The sequence below is a fragment of the Falco biarmicus genome, chromosome 1 (assembly GCF_023638135.1).
Source record: "Falco biarmicus isolate bFalBia1 chromosome 1, bFalBia1.pri, whole genome shotgun sequence".
Taxonomy (NCBI): domain Eukaryota; kingdom Metazoa; phylum Chordata; class Aves; order Falconiformes; family Falconidae; genus Falco; species Falco biarmicus.
The window spans coordinates 7,796,894-7,810,553 of NC_079288.1; the positions used below are offsets into that span (position 1 = coordinate 7,796,894).

The window sequence follows — 13,660 nt, forward strand, 5'->3', positions numbered from 1 at the left end:
CCTGCCTTTCATACTGTTGCTGCAGGTGGAGGAAGGAGGCAGTTGTTGACTATTGCTCTGTCCATTAATTTGGGCACTGCTGTGCTGAAGACTTTGCTTGTTTCATTTGATTTGAGACCACCAGCAGCTAAGCTGTGACTGCCAAGCTCATGTCAGGTGGCATTTAAACCAAGTTTAATAGCTGTGTTTGTCGTGTTTTCTGGTACCTTTCCCAGCATGTCCAGTTTTAAAGGCAGTGGTCCCCACAGAGCCATGAGCTGCTTGATGGGGTGGCCTGAATCGTGTTGGTATCAATGTGTATTTCTGTTTTCTGTGCTTTCCACTAGTGTTCAGGTGGGTTGGTGAACATTATAATCTTCACAATAACTACAGCTGGTGGTCCCATTATAGAGATGAGAAACTAAGGTGCAGAGGAGCATCCAATTTTCACACTGTCATGCAGAAAACTGTGGCAGAAGGAAGAGCAGAATCCAGCTGTCCTGACAGTTAGTCCAGAGTCTTCATCAAAAGATCATCCTGTGGAGCAGAAATCTCAGGGTGGAGGCTTCATGTAGCCTGGATAACTAGAAAAGCACTCTTGCTAGGAGTCAGGGACCAGACCTCTTTTGAAAAGTAACCACTTGAGCACTTAGAAAGACAAAAAGTATGATTGCACCCAAGGATGTAGGTAGTAAAGGGATGATTTTGCCCAGAGTGGCCTGTGCATTGTCTTTGCTGGCTACACCTGTATCATTCTGTAGCACGGATGTGCCATTTCAGGTAGTCTGGGCACTCACTCAGCAGGTGCAGTTGGACAGAGCTGTACCGTACTGACGTACGATTTGCTTTAGAACAAGAATAAATCCCTCTCTAGCCCTAGCCTGCTGTAGGAGATGTTGCCCCAAGAAACTGCGTGCTGTTGTGTGCATGTCTGCCATCCTCTCTGATAAGACTCAAAAAACCTCACCGTGTGTCATATGCCTTATCCTAAGCAAGAATCTGACTTACTGTACTAAATGCAAATATATCTCGTGGAGTTACTCCTTCTCATGTGTTTTTGAAACTGAATAATGCTTATGTTTCAGGAGGTGTAATCCCTGAAGTAGATTAATAGCCTGCAAAATGTCATTGTTAAATTAAAAACTGCCTTCTTTTTCTGCTAAGGAATGCAAAATAGCTCTCAGAAAAAGGAAGAGCATTCTGCTGCCCGGTTTCCCACCTCCGACTGTTTAAATCTGAAAAGCAATTGAGCAGAAGTGTTAAAAAAGGGGCCTAGTATGTACGGCTTGGAAAGAGGGAAACAATCTGACAGCTGCCTTGTAGGGGTTTTCCATACCACTCTGAATCTGCGGGGTGGATCTGCGGTCTATGAAAACTGAAGCTTCTAGCAAATTTCCTGTTTTCTATCTCCTTATTTGTTTAAACAATCTTTGTAAAGGCAGTTACATTCAAGCGTACGGCAGTCTTGGTGAGAAGCCTGTATTCTGCAAGAGGATGAATCCACAGAGGACAGAGGATGATTCAACTCACTTTGCTCTGTAAAGCAAACAATGTATTTGTGCTTAAGTATTATTTAAAAAACTGTTTGGCACATGTGATGCAACACCACATATTAGATCAACATTTACTGGTACAACAAATAAATATGCTACTATGGGTGTGTAATGGCTGTATGAAAATATAAGAGGACTTAATTATACTAATACTTTGTGTCCATTTCTCACCTGTATACATTCTGACATCCGCTTGTTTGTTCGTCTTGAAGGAAGGAGCAAGACATCTGTTTTTGATTGGATAGCAGAGAGTATGAGAATAGTTGATAAACTGCTTAAGATATTTTTGAACGATTCTATGTGTAAAATAACAGGATGGGCATTTTAGGAGGAGGGATCAGGAGCAAGTGGTAATTTTGTGTGAGGATGAAGGTGGGCTGCAGGAAGCAAACATGAATACGTGGTGATGCTTGGGAAGAACTCCACATTGTGAGAGGAAAAATCAGACGATAACCACTCTTCTTCCTACCTTTCAGTCTGAAAACACTCTTGCAACCCATGAGGAAGGCAAAGGAAACCTTTTTGCTGTGAGCTAGGGAAGGCTACAGATTTAAACAAACTCCAGGATCATTGGGTATTGGCAAACTGATTTCCACCTGCCAAATTATGGAAGGTGACCTGAGAGGATAAGGCAAAGAAAAGTCTACAAATTCTGTGGCTCCTTGTCTCCTGGCTTTGAGCTACTCCTTGTCTCCTTCCTGAAGAGCCAAACCAACTCCTAAATCTGGGCATTTACTAGGTCTCAGAACTAGCATTAGTCTCAGAACTAACATTACTAGCTCATGTTCCTTTTCCCTAATGTTTGCAGGCAAACTAAGCAGTGATTTAACATGTAGAATATTTATTGAAAGTGGAGAAATTCACACATCTTTTCATCTTCCCATCAAGTCCACACCTCAGCACATTCATTCCCTCTAGAAAATAAAATGACATTCACAAAAAACGTCTCCCTTGCTGGGTGATTTTCCTTAACAGCCATCCTGCAGGTAACAACTCTGGAGAGCCGCGGTATCATCCAAGGCAGAGGGTTGCAATCATCCCATGTTTACCTGGCTTCAGTCATGCCTCTCGGACTAAGGCTCTGATAGCCAGGGCAGGGGTCAACTCCAGAGGAGCCGTAAGTGCACTTAGAGGTTCGCATGCTCTGCAGCCTCTCGGGGCGAAGGAGGAAGCAACTGTTCATTTTCTCCTCAGGACTTCTTCCCTTTAGGCATGGGCAAAAGGAAAATATAGCCTTTTAAAATGCCTCCTGATACCATGAGGGTTTGCTTTTACAGTAACCTGGAATTTACTGTCCGTTTTTTCTTTTTTCTTTTATTTTTTTTCTTCAGAGGAAACCCTATGCTAAGGCAGCGTGCTGGTTTAGTTTTGACCTGAAAATTAGCAGATTACTCTTTGAACGCAACTTTTTGAAGCAGAGATGTGAATGTTGAGGGGTTTATTAATGAACTGACACCTCCTGTGGATGGCTTCATCACCCTGGGGTGCTCACCTCCTGTTTTTTGTCAGGAAGAGCACTTGCAGCTGATGAAAGGCTGGAAAGATCCCTCTGGGACAGCTTAAAAGCACCTAGGTTTGCCATATACAAAGGTTTACTTTAAGGCATTTGAAAAATGCCTCATTAGCAGTTGATGACTTAGCAGGGCAGCTCTTGTTGAGAAAACCTAGAGCTGCCCCTTGCTAGGAGCTTAGAGTGGCTCTTCTTGCCTGTCCCTTTCGTTCCTGTGTTCCAAGCGCTTTCCCTTGATGCTCACCAGCAGTAGGTTATCTGAGTCACCACAGGCAGCCTCTCACATTATTACAGTGTTTGTTTACCAGGCTGGCTCTGCCTGCTTTGCCGATTACTCCGTGTTTTAAGTGTCAGAATGGGTGTCTAACAATCCCTGCCCTTCCTGCTGTTCTTCCCCAACCCTGCCGCACTCTGCACTTGTCCTGTCTCACCTGCTACAGCCACCTTTCTTTGTGGCTGCCCTTACCTTGGTTGGTACTACAGCAAACCAGTAACTCCTGTGTAAAGAGTGGAGCAGGTGTACAGGTATTTCAGGAACCTTTTTGATTAACCTCTGGATTTGCTGCCTTTTTCTGCTTGCTGCCTGCTGTGATGTGGCGCTTTCTTTTTTCAGGCAGTGCGTGACTGTACTAGATGTTGTATTATGTATCTGCATTAAGTGCAAATTCCCTCTCATTTCTTCTGTAGCTCTTGATGTATCTGCTGGAACCAGCTTGGTGTCTAAGCAGACTTTGCTTTTCAGTTAAAGTATTACTATTGCTGCCTTTCATTCTGCATCTTTTATTTATCTGTCAGCTTTCCCTGTGTTGGTAGGGATGAGTGTTTTTGTGGGTGCTTTGCTATGCCCCAAACAGCCAGTAGTCAGTGGAGAGGAACCTTATTGTCGTTTGTTCCGTGCTGCTCTCAGGCACTCCTGTTTACAGCACTCCTGTGGTGCAGCAGCATGTCTGTTGCCAGCTACGCTGCCTGCCATCTTCTCCTCTGGGAGTCTTTGAGACTCCTATGTTTAGTCCTCTGCTGATGTTACCTGGGCTGCTTCCAAGAACAACACAGAACTGCTTCCTCTATTCCTAAAACTGACACAGAGAATGAAAACTACAGCAGGATTATTTTTAGTTCCGTAAAAGTACAGCTAAAGCAGTATTGCTAGACTCTGCCTGGCCAGAATTTGCTGTTTCAGGTTGTCACTGATAGGTGGGGAGCATGTGTGTGTGGTAGATGGTAGTTTAAAGAGCATCTATCTGCTGTTCCTTGATGCTTACGTTACACTTTTGGATTGGACCATCAATGCAAATGAGTCTAAAGTCTGAGATTGGTTTCCAGTAAATGTTCATCACGAAACCACTCAGTTAAGGAACAAGAAAAGTGCAGATCCCAGCTGAGCTGCACTTGCAGAGCTGGGTGCATGCACGCAGCTCCTGAAGAGCAGAGCTGCTGCAGTGTGAGAGCACGGTGGGTTTGGCGAGGCTGGGAAGAGCTGGTGACCGCAATAGCAGGAAGAGCTGCAGCTCCTGCCTAAGCTGTGTTTGCTGGGCTGTGTCATGCTGGTGGGGATGGGAGGGGGAAGCTTCCTGCCTGCTTTGTGTTCAGTAGTTCTGCACTCTGTAAACAGTATGATACACCTGAACATTTCTGATGTGCAGGATATCCTATATGCTGTACACGCTCAAGGTGTTTGTATTAAAACATGAAGTGCAAATGAGAACTTTTATAGACCAGCTCCCTGATACCTGCAGTAGCCCACTCACGGACACATGCCAGCTCTTCCTTGTTGATTTGCTTTTGGTGATCTGGTACCCACAGTACCTCGCAGCAGCCTCTGTGATTTGAAAGAAAGTGCTTGTGTTCTTGCCCCAGAAATGCAAGCACTTACCCCCCTTCCTTGTTATCAGCATCTTATAGCAGTGTTTTCCACATGGTATGCTCTTGGATTGCATCTTTTCAGGCTGCCACCTCTTTGCTGACTAGTGAGGGATCAGTGCTCTGGACAGCGTGGGCTTCCTTCAAGTCTAAATGCCTCCCTCATATGTTTGTATAGTTCAGCGCTTTAAAACTAGTGATTTCTCCTGTAAAAGGAGGAGTTGATGCTGGAGTCGTGTCTCCTCCTGAACTGATCCATGGCCTAGCACTTAAATCTGGGGGCTTCTGCGTCAAAGTAGCCACAGAGACAGGATTCCTAACCAAACATTCGTAACCAGTAGTTGTGGAAATTGAACCACTCTTATTTAGAATTGCAAATATTCTACTACTTGCATGTTATTACTGTTAGCAAAATCTATCCTGTATCATTAAAATTCTGCCATATACCATAACAGCTGTGTTGTTTTGTCTCTACAAGCTGATACCGGTTCAAGCCTCCATAACCTTGGAGCTGAGCAGCCTTCCATTGTATTGTCCTCAGTCTCTGCTGATTAGAATCTTGTTTTGCAGAACTGACTTTGTATTGTGCTTTGATAAAGTATTTATCCAGCACAGTCAGGACCGGTTTGTTTACCTGATATTATCTAAGTGCTCTAATTCCAGCCAGCAGTCTAAAGTTCACAGAAGGGAAGATGATTTCAGAAAAATGGAGAATCAGACTGGTGATGATGAGTGCGGCAGGATCAGACTGGTGATGATGAGTGCAGGGCGTTCTCAGTAGGGTGCTCAGTCAGCCACCATGAAAAAGCCTAAAAAGAAAATAGGCAAGCCCTAAACAGTTTGTTTCTCTGGCATCGCAGGATGACATGACTTCAAGTTTGGGCCTTACCACGAAGAAAGCCCTCACGATCCTGAGAGACCAGTTGTCCACACTGTTGGAGGGGCATCAGAAGGAACGGAAAAAAGTGACTTCGTGGAAGGTGAGTCACCAAACAGCGCAAAGTTGGGCACTCAGTCTCTCCTTCTCAAAGTAAAGCTGAAGATTAAACAAAAGTTGGCTGCATTCCCTCCCAGACTGCTGCTGCAGAGTGTCTCGGTGTAGAACTGCTAAAGTCCTTGGGAACAAAGCAAGAAATCTATTTAAGGGTATGTTTCTCTCAGCACTTCTTTCCTGGGTACTGTAGCCCTACAGGAGCTTAGCTTCACCTGGGAAGGATCTAAGGATGTCAAGAGTCACTGATGGCAGTGTGCCGAGGGGGTCCATATCAAGTGGAGAGAAAAAGCTCTGAAGCTCAACAGTCTCCCCTTGTCCACCATGTTTGTCTGGCATGTGTGTTGAATACAAAGCGCTAGTGTTTGTGCACAGTACTGAAATGTTAAAAGTGCTCCTCGCTTGGTTAGTGACAATGGGGCAGCCTGGCACAGAAGCCTTTTCATTCTTCCAAGCAAGAGTAAAGCAGAGAGTGTTCACCCAAACTCACCAGCTGAGCAACTGCTAGTGCTGCAGCATTCGCATAACTGACCTGTGGGGCTCTGTGTCATGTTCAGGGGTTTTACAAAGTTGTGTTCACCCTGGGGTGTCACCTGCTGCCTTCCCTTTCTCACTCTGCTTTTTCAAATATCTGGCTCTGTATTTCATGAATGCTGACTGTCAGCTGCTCTCCTTTTGTAGGAGGCTTGGAGGAGCAGTTTTCTGTACCATGGTAACCGTTGCTCCTGTTTCCACTGGCCTGGTGCATCTCTGATGCTTCTGGCAGTGCTGTTGCTGCTGTGCTGCTATGGGAGCCAGCCACAGGGGAGGTAAGCAAAACATCCTATGCTGGTTAACTGAAGCGAGTTGGTAGTTTTATATCATCGCGACACTGTGAGTGGCTGACATAACAGTGTTATCCCTCATTCTGTCTAGACATCTAGACACTAGTGTACTCACACTGGTAATTCTGTCCCTATCAGCCTGTTTCACAAAACTTCAGCCAACATAATTCTACTTCTGATAGACCCATAGAGACAATCCTATGGACAGATTGAGATTATTTTTTTCCTACAGCATTCCTAGATCTTGACAAATACTAAAGCATTATCATAATTAGGAAGGATGTTGAAACTGGAGAAGTTAGTGGCTCATAGGAGAAGTTACTGTGCTGTCACATGTGCCATAGCATGTCTTGACCCTGTTTGTAGGGGTATTTTTCAGTTGAGATGGGTCCTTCAGACCTCTCTGGTGGCATTATTCTAAAGCATGCTTTTCTTATTTAGCCATAAGTCTGTGGGATGTAGGAATAAACAACTGAGCAGGTGTGCATTTATCTCTGTGGGTGGCTGGCAGTGTATTCTACTCATTTACTCAAACCTCATCTGCTTTTTCTTCTGTTTTGCTATGCAAAGCCAAGGTGCTGAGATAGTTAATGCACTGGCACTCTTCCTCCTTCTCCTTTTGGATCTCTTCATGATTGGGCGTCAGGAGAGGCTGAAGTGCAGAGAGGTGGAGAGGAGACTTCAGACAATCATTGATAAGATAAATGGTGAGGTCCCATTCATCTGTCTCTCACTTGCATTTGTGTTTTCCTCCCATTAGATTTTTCTCCAAACCTGATCACATATGCTACTAATTGAGCTTGCTACCTTCCCCTATGTAGCACAGAAACAGGTGGTGAGAATTGTGTCCCACTCATGCCTGTCCTGTAGAACAGTTATTTTGAGCTGTCTTGTGGCCATGTGCTTCCAAGCTGTGTGTTATCAGGTAGGCGTCTGTTATGTCTGTGCTATGGAGTAATTAGAATCCTCAGTATCTTACAAAAATATCTGCCTTGCAGCAGATGATGAGAGAGGAATACATAGGGTTGTACCACAACATGGAACAGGAGGAAATAAATCATGCTGTGCATGAACATTGTCTCAATGGGGGCTTTTGAACCTGAGGAGGCAGTTCATTTCAGTGTGGCAGTTTTAAGGACAGCCTTTAGCTTTTCCATTGTACAAGTATCTATCTAAGGTTACAAAATTACTATGTTTTATTGTTAATACTGGGTGGAGAGAGAGGGGAAAAGCATCAAGGAGAACGAGAGGCATGGTAAAAGAGCATGGAAATGGACTGGAGGACCTATAGCCGTTACAGGATGTAAATTGATGTATGATTTGTTATCATTTAATTTTTTCACACTTTGTGCTTTCAGATACACTTGGCAAAGAGGTGAACTGGCCAGACTCCATGTACCCTGACCTTCACATGCCTTACGCCCCATCCTGGTCCCTTCATTGGGCCTACAGGGATGGTCATCTTGTCAACCTGCCTGTGAGCCTGTTAGTAGAAGGAGATGTCGTTGCTTTGAGGCCAGGCCAGGAGTCATTTGCTTCTCTGAGAGGGATTAAGGTAACTTGTTTGTCTTGTTTCCCTGGCCTGTAACAATATATTTCCCAGGATTTTCTTGCTAATACTCTAATTCCCAGTGTACAGGGTATTGGAGTGTTTGATTTCTTCTGACCTTGAAAGTAGCTTCAAATTCCAGTTTAGTCAAGGACGGTGCTTTGTTAGACAGACTGCATCTTCTCTATGAACTCTCAGACCCAATGGACATGAGACACTAATGTGATACCAAAGCACCATATTTCAATCTCTTCCAGGTCGAGGAGAAATTGTAATGTGCTACTAAATATAAGTGGAATGAATCTATCTAGTAGGAGGATATGACATACAACCCCCCTACTTCATCCTGGTTTTTTATGTGGATAAATAGTTTGCCTGCTTTGATCTTCTCCTTACTACTGATTCATTATAAAAGAAGATAATATAAAATACCTGGGTTAGAATTAAATTAACAAATCAATTACAAGATTTATGCAAACAATTTGTTGCTTGAAGAAGATTGGAAGAAGTTTAAAGCTTGAAGTTTACCTTTGTTGGTTTTTATCGTAACTTTCATTCCAAATGCCAATTTTCATGAAATAGCCTGATGTGCTTGAACACAAATATTTCATTTTGCTTTGAAAGCTGAGAGAGGGAACTGTGACAAATATGTCACAGGGAGGGATCCTGCTGGACTAAACCTCCAGTCCCTTGCAGCAGGATTCCACCGAGGCCCTGACTGCAGCCTTTGAGCTTTCTGACCTTTTTTCTAGGATGATGAGCACATAGTTCTGGAGCCAGGAGATCTGTTTCCACCTTTCTCACCTCCACCCTCCCCAAGGGGAGAAGTGAAAAAGGGACCTCAGAACCCTCAGCTGTATCGTCTCTTCCGTGTCTTGAAGACACCAACAATAGATAATGTCAGGTGGGTTAAATACAGTGCACGATGTCTGCACGACTTGTCTATGTCCTTGTTGCTGCCTTGTATAGGCAAAGAATGAGACCTACCAGTCCAGGACAGGAGTTTTCAAATATGCTGTACTGTGTTTTCTTTATTACCTGGGAATGCTGTAAGTCTGTTAGTGTCTGTCTTCAGTTGTCCTCCTTAACTGGTAGATTAGGCTAATGGATAAAACTACATACATGCTAAGTGTTACTGTTCAGCTCATTACTATCCAACTAAATTTGAACAATGCAGGGAGGTCACAGATTTCATGCATTTGATGTAACCAGCAATACTGAGTTTCCAGTCAGGTCTGCTGAGAGGTTTATATCTGAGGAAAGTGCAGGGTTGGGTCTTGGTTGCTGAATCTCAAACTCTTTTCCATTTTTTAGGTGGTGTCTGGAAATGGCTTTGTCACGTCCTGTGACAGCCCTGGATAATGAGAGATTCACTGTACAGTCTGTGATGCTGAAATACGCTGTCCCTATAGTACTGGTAGGTCTCATTTCAAGGCTTTGTTGTTGAATATAGCCATGTTTTGTCAATAAAGGTGGAGAATTTGCAGCCATCAACAGGAAACTGTGGCTATGCTCTAACTCATGCAGCTGGCTCTGTGTGTACCTTGGGTAGTTCAGCGAAGCAAAGATGCTGAGCCATGAGAGTGGAAGAAGGAAGTGCAGCAGCAGACCAAGTATAACTTCCAGACTTTCCCAGGACTGAGAATGTTACCAGGCAGTGAAAACTCCTTCCCTGCAAGTACTAGTAGTTAGCTGACAGTGTCATCTCTGAATTGCAGGCTGGCTTCCTGATCACCAATGCTGTGCGCTTCATTTTCAAAGCTCCTGGAATTGCTTCTTGGCAGTACACTCTTCTTCAGCTACAGGTAAAGGAGAGCTTTGAACTCCACTACACCTCCTCCCCAGACCACCACTGAGACTGACTCTCTCCTTCAGCAACTTGCTTCATCCTGTGACAGCATCCTATGCATGCCCTTGTGCATGCTGGATCCAGGAGCTCCCAGTGGAGCAGGACAACAGCCCTACCCTGGCCTTTCCTCCTAGACTGCCCTTTATGTTGTTTGCTCTCTCTTACTTGCCATGTATGTGTGTGTGTATATATATATATATATATGGTATCTTTTGCCTTTAAACTTGTAAGAGTTTATGCCAAATTCAGCAGAAAAAACAGCTACAAGTTGGTGTAATTTATTCATGGCCTCCTTTGTTACAAACCCCTAAGGGGGGGTGTGTCTCCTCTCTTGTGCTTCTCTCCATGTTGCACTGCTTCCAGTGGAGCAGTCTCCTCCCTGCCTGCCTTGCCTTTTACCCATCCTCTCACTGTGGTGAAAAGATGTCATGTGAGAGGTCAGGCTTCTTGTTTCTGTGCTTGCTGATGATTACAATTTTTTGCAGGTGAATGGTGTCCTACCCATCCTTCCATTGCTCTTTCCTGTCCTGTGGATTCTTGCTACAGCCTTTGGAGAAGCCAGAGTCTTGGCCCAGATGAGCAAGGCCTCATCCACTTCACTGGTAGGTATCTCTCCACATCAAACCATTACAGAGAAAAGGGCAGGAGATGGGAAAGGCTCTGTGAATTGAGCACAGTGAATACAGCAGATGTGTCTACATAATTGCAAAAGTTTGCTGGATCTTTGCTTGTCCCAGCTATGCCTTCTACCTGGAACACAGTGTGACTTCTTCTTGAACAGATGTTTCAGTTTTTTGGACCTGTCTACAGCTATCTCAAGGTGATAGGAAGCTCCAGCGATTCCATAACTCTTTCAGGCATGTGCTTTCTGTCAGCTAAATACAATGTCAGAGGGGTCAACATGGAGATAAATGCCCTGTGGTGGCTATAACTAGGGAACATTTAGCCACTGAGAAGGAATGGGATACATGAGATCCTCTGCAATCCCGTTTTAATGTGTGGGCTGAACAGCCCTTTCCTGAGGCTCTGGGGCTTTGTGTGCCGGCATGGCCTTTGCAGTAGGTCAGGGGGTAAGAGGAACTGCTGGTGGTTGTGCTGATTTGGGGAGTGGAGTTTGGTAGTCTGATGGGTGTGTGGTCCTGAAGTGGATGAGCTGATGGGTGTCTCTTGTTCTCTCTTGGTGGCAGTGTTGGTGAGATGCGCTGTGCTATGTTTGTCTTCTGTGCTGACTTCTGTCGTGCCTGTACTTGGACAGAGTTTCTCTCTCTCCTTTTTGCCCTTTAACCTCTGTGTCCCTGGGTCTGCATTTTCTGTTCTTTTTCTTATAGGTTGTACATGACTAAAGCTGCCTGTGTTCTGGGAGGGAGGACAGGTTACCTCCCTCAGTGGCATTTGCACCTTTACCATCTCTTTTCAGTGTTTTCGCCACTTTACCTTTCCCGCCCATTCTCAGCATTACTTGGTTTCTGTCTTTGGAACTTCCTCTTTCCCTTCACACTTTGTTGTTTCGTTGTGAAAAGCCAGAGCCCCTTGGCTTCCCTGCTTCATCATTCTCAACATACCCATTTGCCGTGTCACTCATATGTGCACCTTCCTTGTGTTCTTTCCTGTCTTTTCCTTTTCCTTGTCCAGGCAACTCACTCTGTCCAGCCTGCTCTTTCTGTGACATCTCAAACATGACCCTCCATCCTTGCTGCTGCAGAACAACTCCTGTGATGTGCCTTGGTCATTCTCCCCCTTGAGTAGGGCAGTCTTCTCATGGCCTCTCTATTTCACTCCTTCCTTCTCTCTACTCTGTTCAAAATGTAGCAGGTAAGACCCTGTTCCTCTCCAATCACTTGGCCTGTGTGACACTCTTGTCCACCTTCTGCCCCCTCCCATCATGTTCAAGCTGTTTGATTCCCAGTTTTTCAAGGCCATAGGTGACCCATGTGGCTGGTTAGACATCCTGCAGGACACAAACAAGCCCCTGCCACAAGTTGCATTACTACAGTTGGACTACAGCAGCATCACCTTAGAAAGGAATTTGATGTTGGTTTGAAAACATTTGTTCTGCCTTTGATAGGTTGTTTCAGTAATTATTTACCTTCACTGCTAAAAATGGGCATTCTATGTTAGTGGTAATTTTTATAGTATCCAATTTCCAGCCCTTGGAACATTTACAACTTTTGCCTCCTAGATTTAAGAGCACATCAATCAAATTTCTGGTCTCTTGTAGCTACTCACATTCCCTTTTTGTGTCTCTGGTTAAGTAAACAGTTTAAGCACCTTGAATGACTATAAGAATATTTTCCAACCCTCTAATCTTTCTCTTGGCTTTCCTCTTCGTTTTCTCCAGTGCTTCAGGATCACTGTACAATTATGAATCTTTGAAGCCTGATAAATATTCCAGCAACAGTTGTGCTTGTGCTAAATTTCAGAATAATTTGGACTTTCTGCTCTTATGTTCCCTTATTAGTGCAACAAAGGATTGTATTAGGTCTTTTAGCCACTGCTTTAAATGGCTGGGTTTTGTTCAGCTGATAATCTACAGTTACTTCTTTCTAAGATAGAGTCCTCATCCTCTAAGTCCAACTTTCATTTTTCCTCCTAGGTATGCCACCTTACTTTTGTGCCTGTTTTTAAATTATTGCTCTGTTATGCATGTTTTTGCTTATTTACCGAGCAACCTATATTGTAACAGTGGTCTGTTCTTTTTATTATTGGACCCTGCCCCAAACTTCATATAGTTTACAGTCTCTGTAATGGTCTTTTAAGCTTCTTTCAGGATATTAACAAAATAAACAGATTTGTCCCTGATTGAGCTAGTGACACGTCCTATTGCAAAGAATTCCTCAGTTTCTGCTCCTTTTGGAGATAGTCTATTTCTAATATATTTAATATGGACCCTATTTCTCTGGTATTACTCTAGTTTTTGTTAGAAAACCAGTAAAGCTTTTTGCATCAAGTCAAAATACCAAGTGGTCTGTGTCAAAAGCATTACTTTTATCAGTCAAATTTGTAATTTTGTCAAAAAATATATCACAGTAGTTTGATGAGATTTATTACTCATATACTTGTGGTGTTTGGCACTGGTTGTATTATTCAACTTCTCTTTTTTTAATTGAGTCTCATATTAGCTGCTCTATTATTCTTGTCTGAAATCAAAGTCTGTCTGGGGTCCTGTGGTAACTTGGCTTGTTCTCCTTACCCTTTTTAGGCATTGGCACCACATTAAGCTTTCTTCCGTTGCACTGGGACTTAATCCATGCATCAAGCTTTGTGCAAAATCAGCAGTAACAGTTAGAAAGTTGTCCAGACCTGCTAATTTAATCATATTTACTTTCAGTAGCTAGTGTTAGAATGGAAAATATTTCATAGTTATCATATGGCATGATTATATCACTGAATAAGGAATAGCAATATTTATTTAACACATCTGCCTTGCCTGCAATATCATTTGCAATTTCCCTGTCTTCAACAAGCAGTGGACTGGTTTTAATTACTTACTGGTATGCTTCTTCTTATTCTTTCGTTGATTTTTACTTCTATTTTCACTTCCACTC

General features: G+C 43.6%; 1 protein-coding gene across 8 annotated transcripts in view; it reads left to right on the top strand.

Annotated features, from left to right (window-relative positions):
* Positions 1–13,660, top strand: part of TMEM94 (transmembrane protein 94) — a 52,382-nt gene that overhangs the window by 14,777 nt on the left and 23,945 nt on the right. For 6 of the 8 annotated variants that reach the window (XR_008819223.1, XM_056323223.1, XM_056323220.1 and 3 more), the window contains 8 exons: positions 5,763–5,882; positions 6,575–6,702; positions 7,288–7,424; positions 8,076–8,272; positions 9,019–9,170; positions 9,581–9,683; positions 9,985–10,071; positions 10,601–10,717. Coding sequence is in view for 7 of the 8 variants with exons in the window: in XM_056323223.1 (XP_056179198.1) it covers positions 5,763–5,882; positions 6,575–6,702; positions 7,288–7,424; positions 8,076–8,272; positions 9,019–9,170; positions 9,581–9,683; positions 9,985–10,071; positions 10,601–10,717 (1,041 nt within the window). In the remaining variant the exon portion in view is untranslated. Of the gene's footprint in view, positions 1–2,382; positions 2,650–5,762; positions 5,883–6,574; positions 6,703–7,287; positions 7,425–8,075; positions 8,273–9,018; positions 9,171–9,580; positions 9,684–9,984; positions 10,072–10,600; positions 10,718–13,660 lie in introns of those variants that run through there. The other 2 variants (XM_056323227.1, XM_056323231.1) reach the window with 2 other exon arrangements.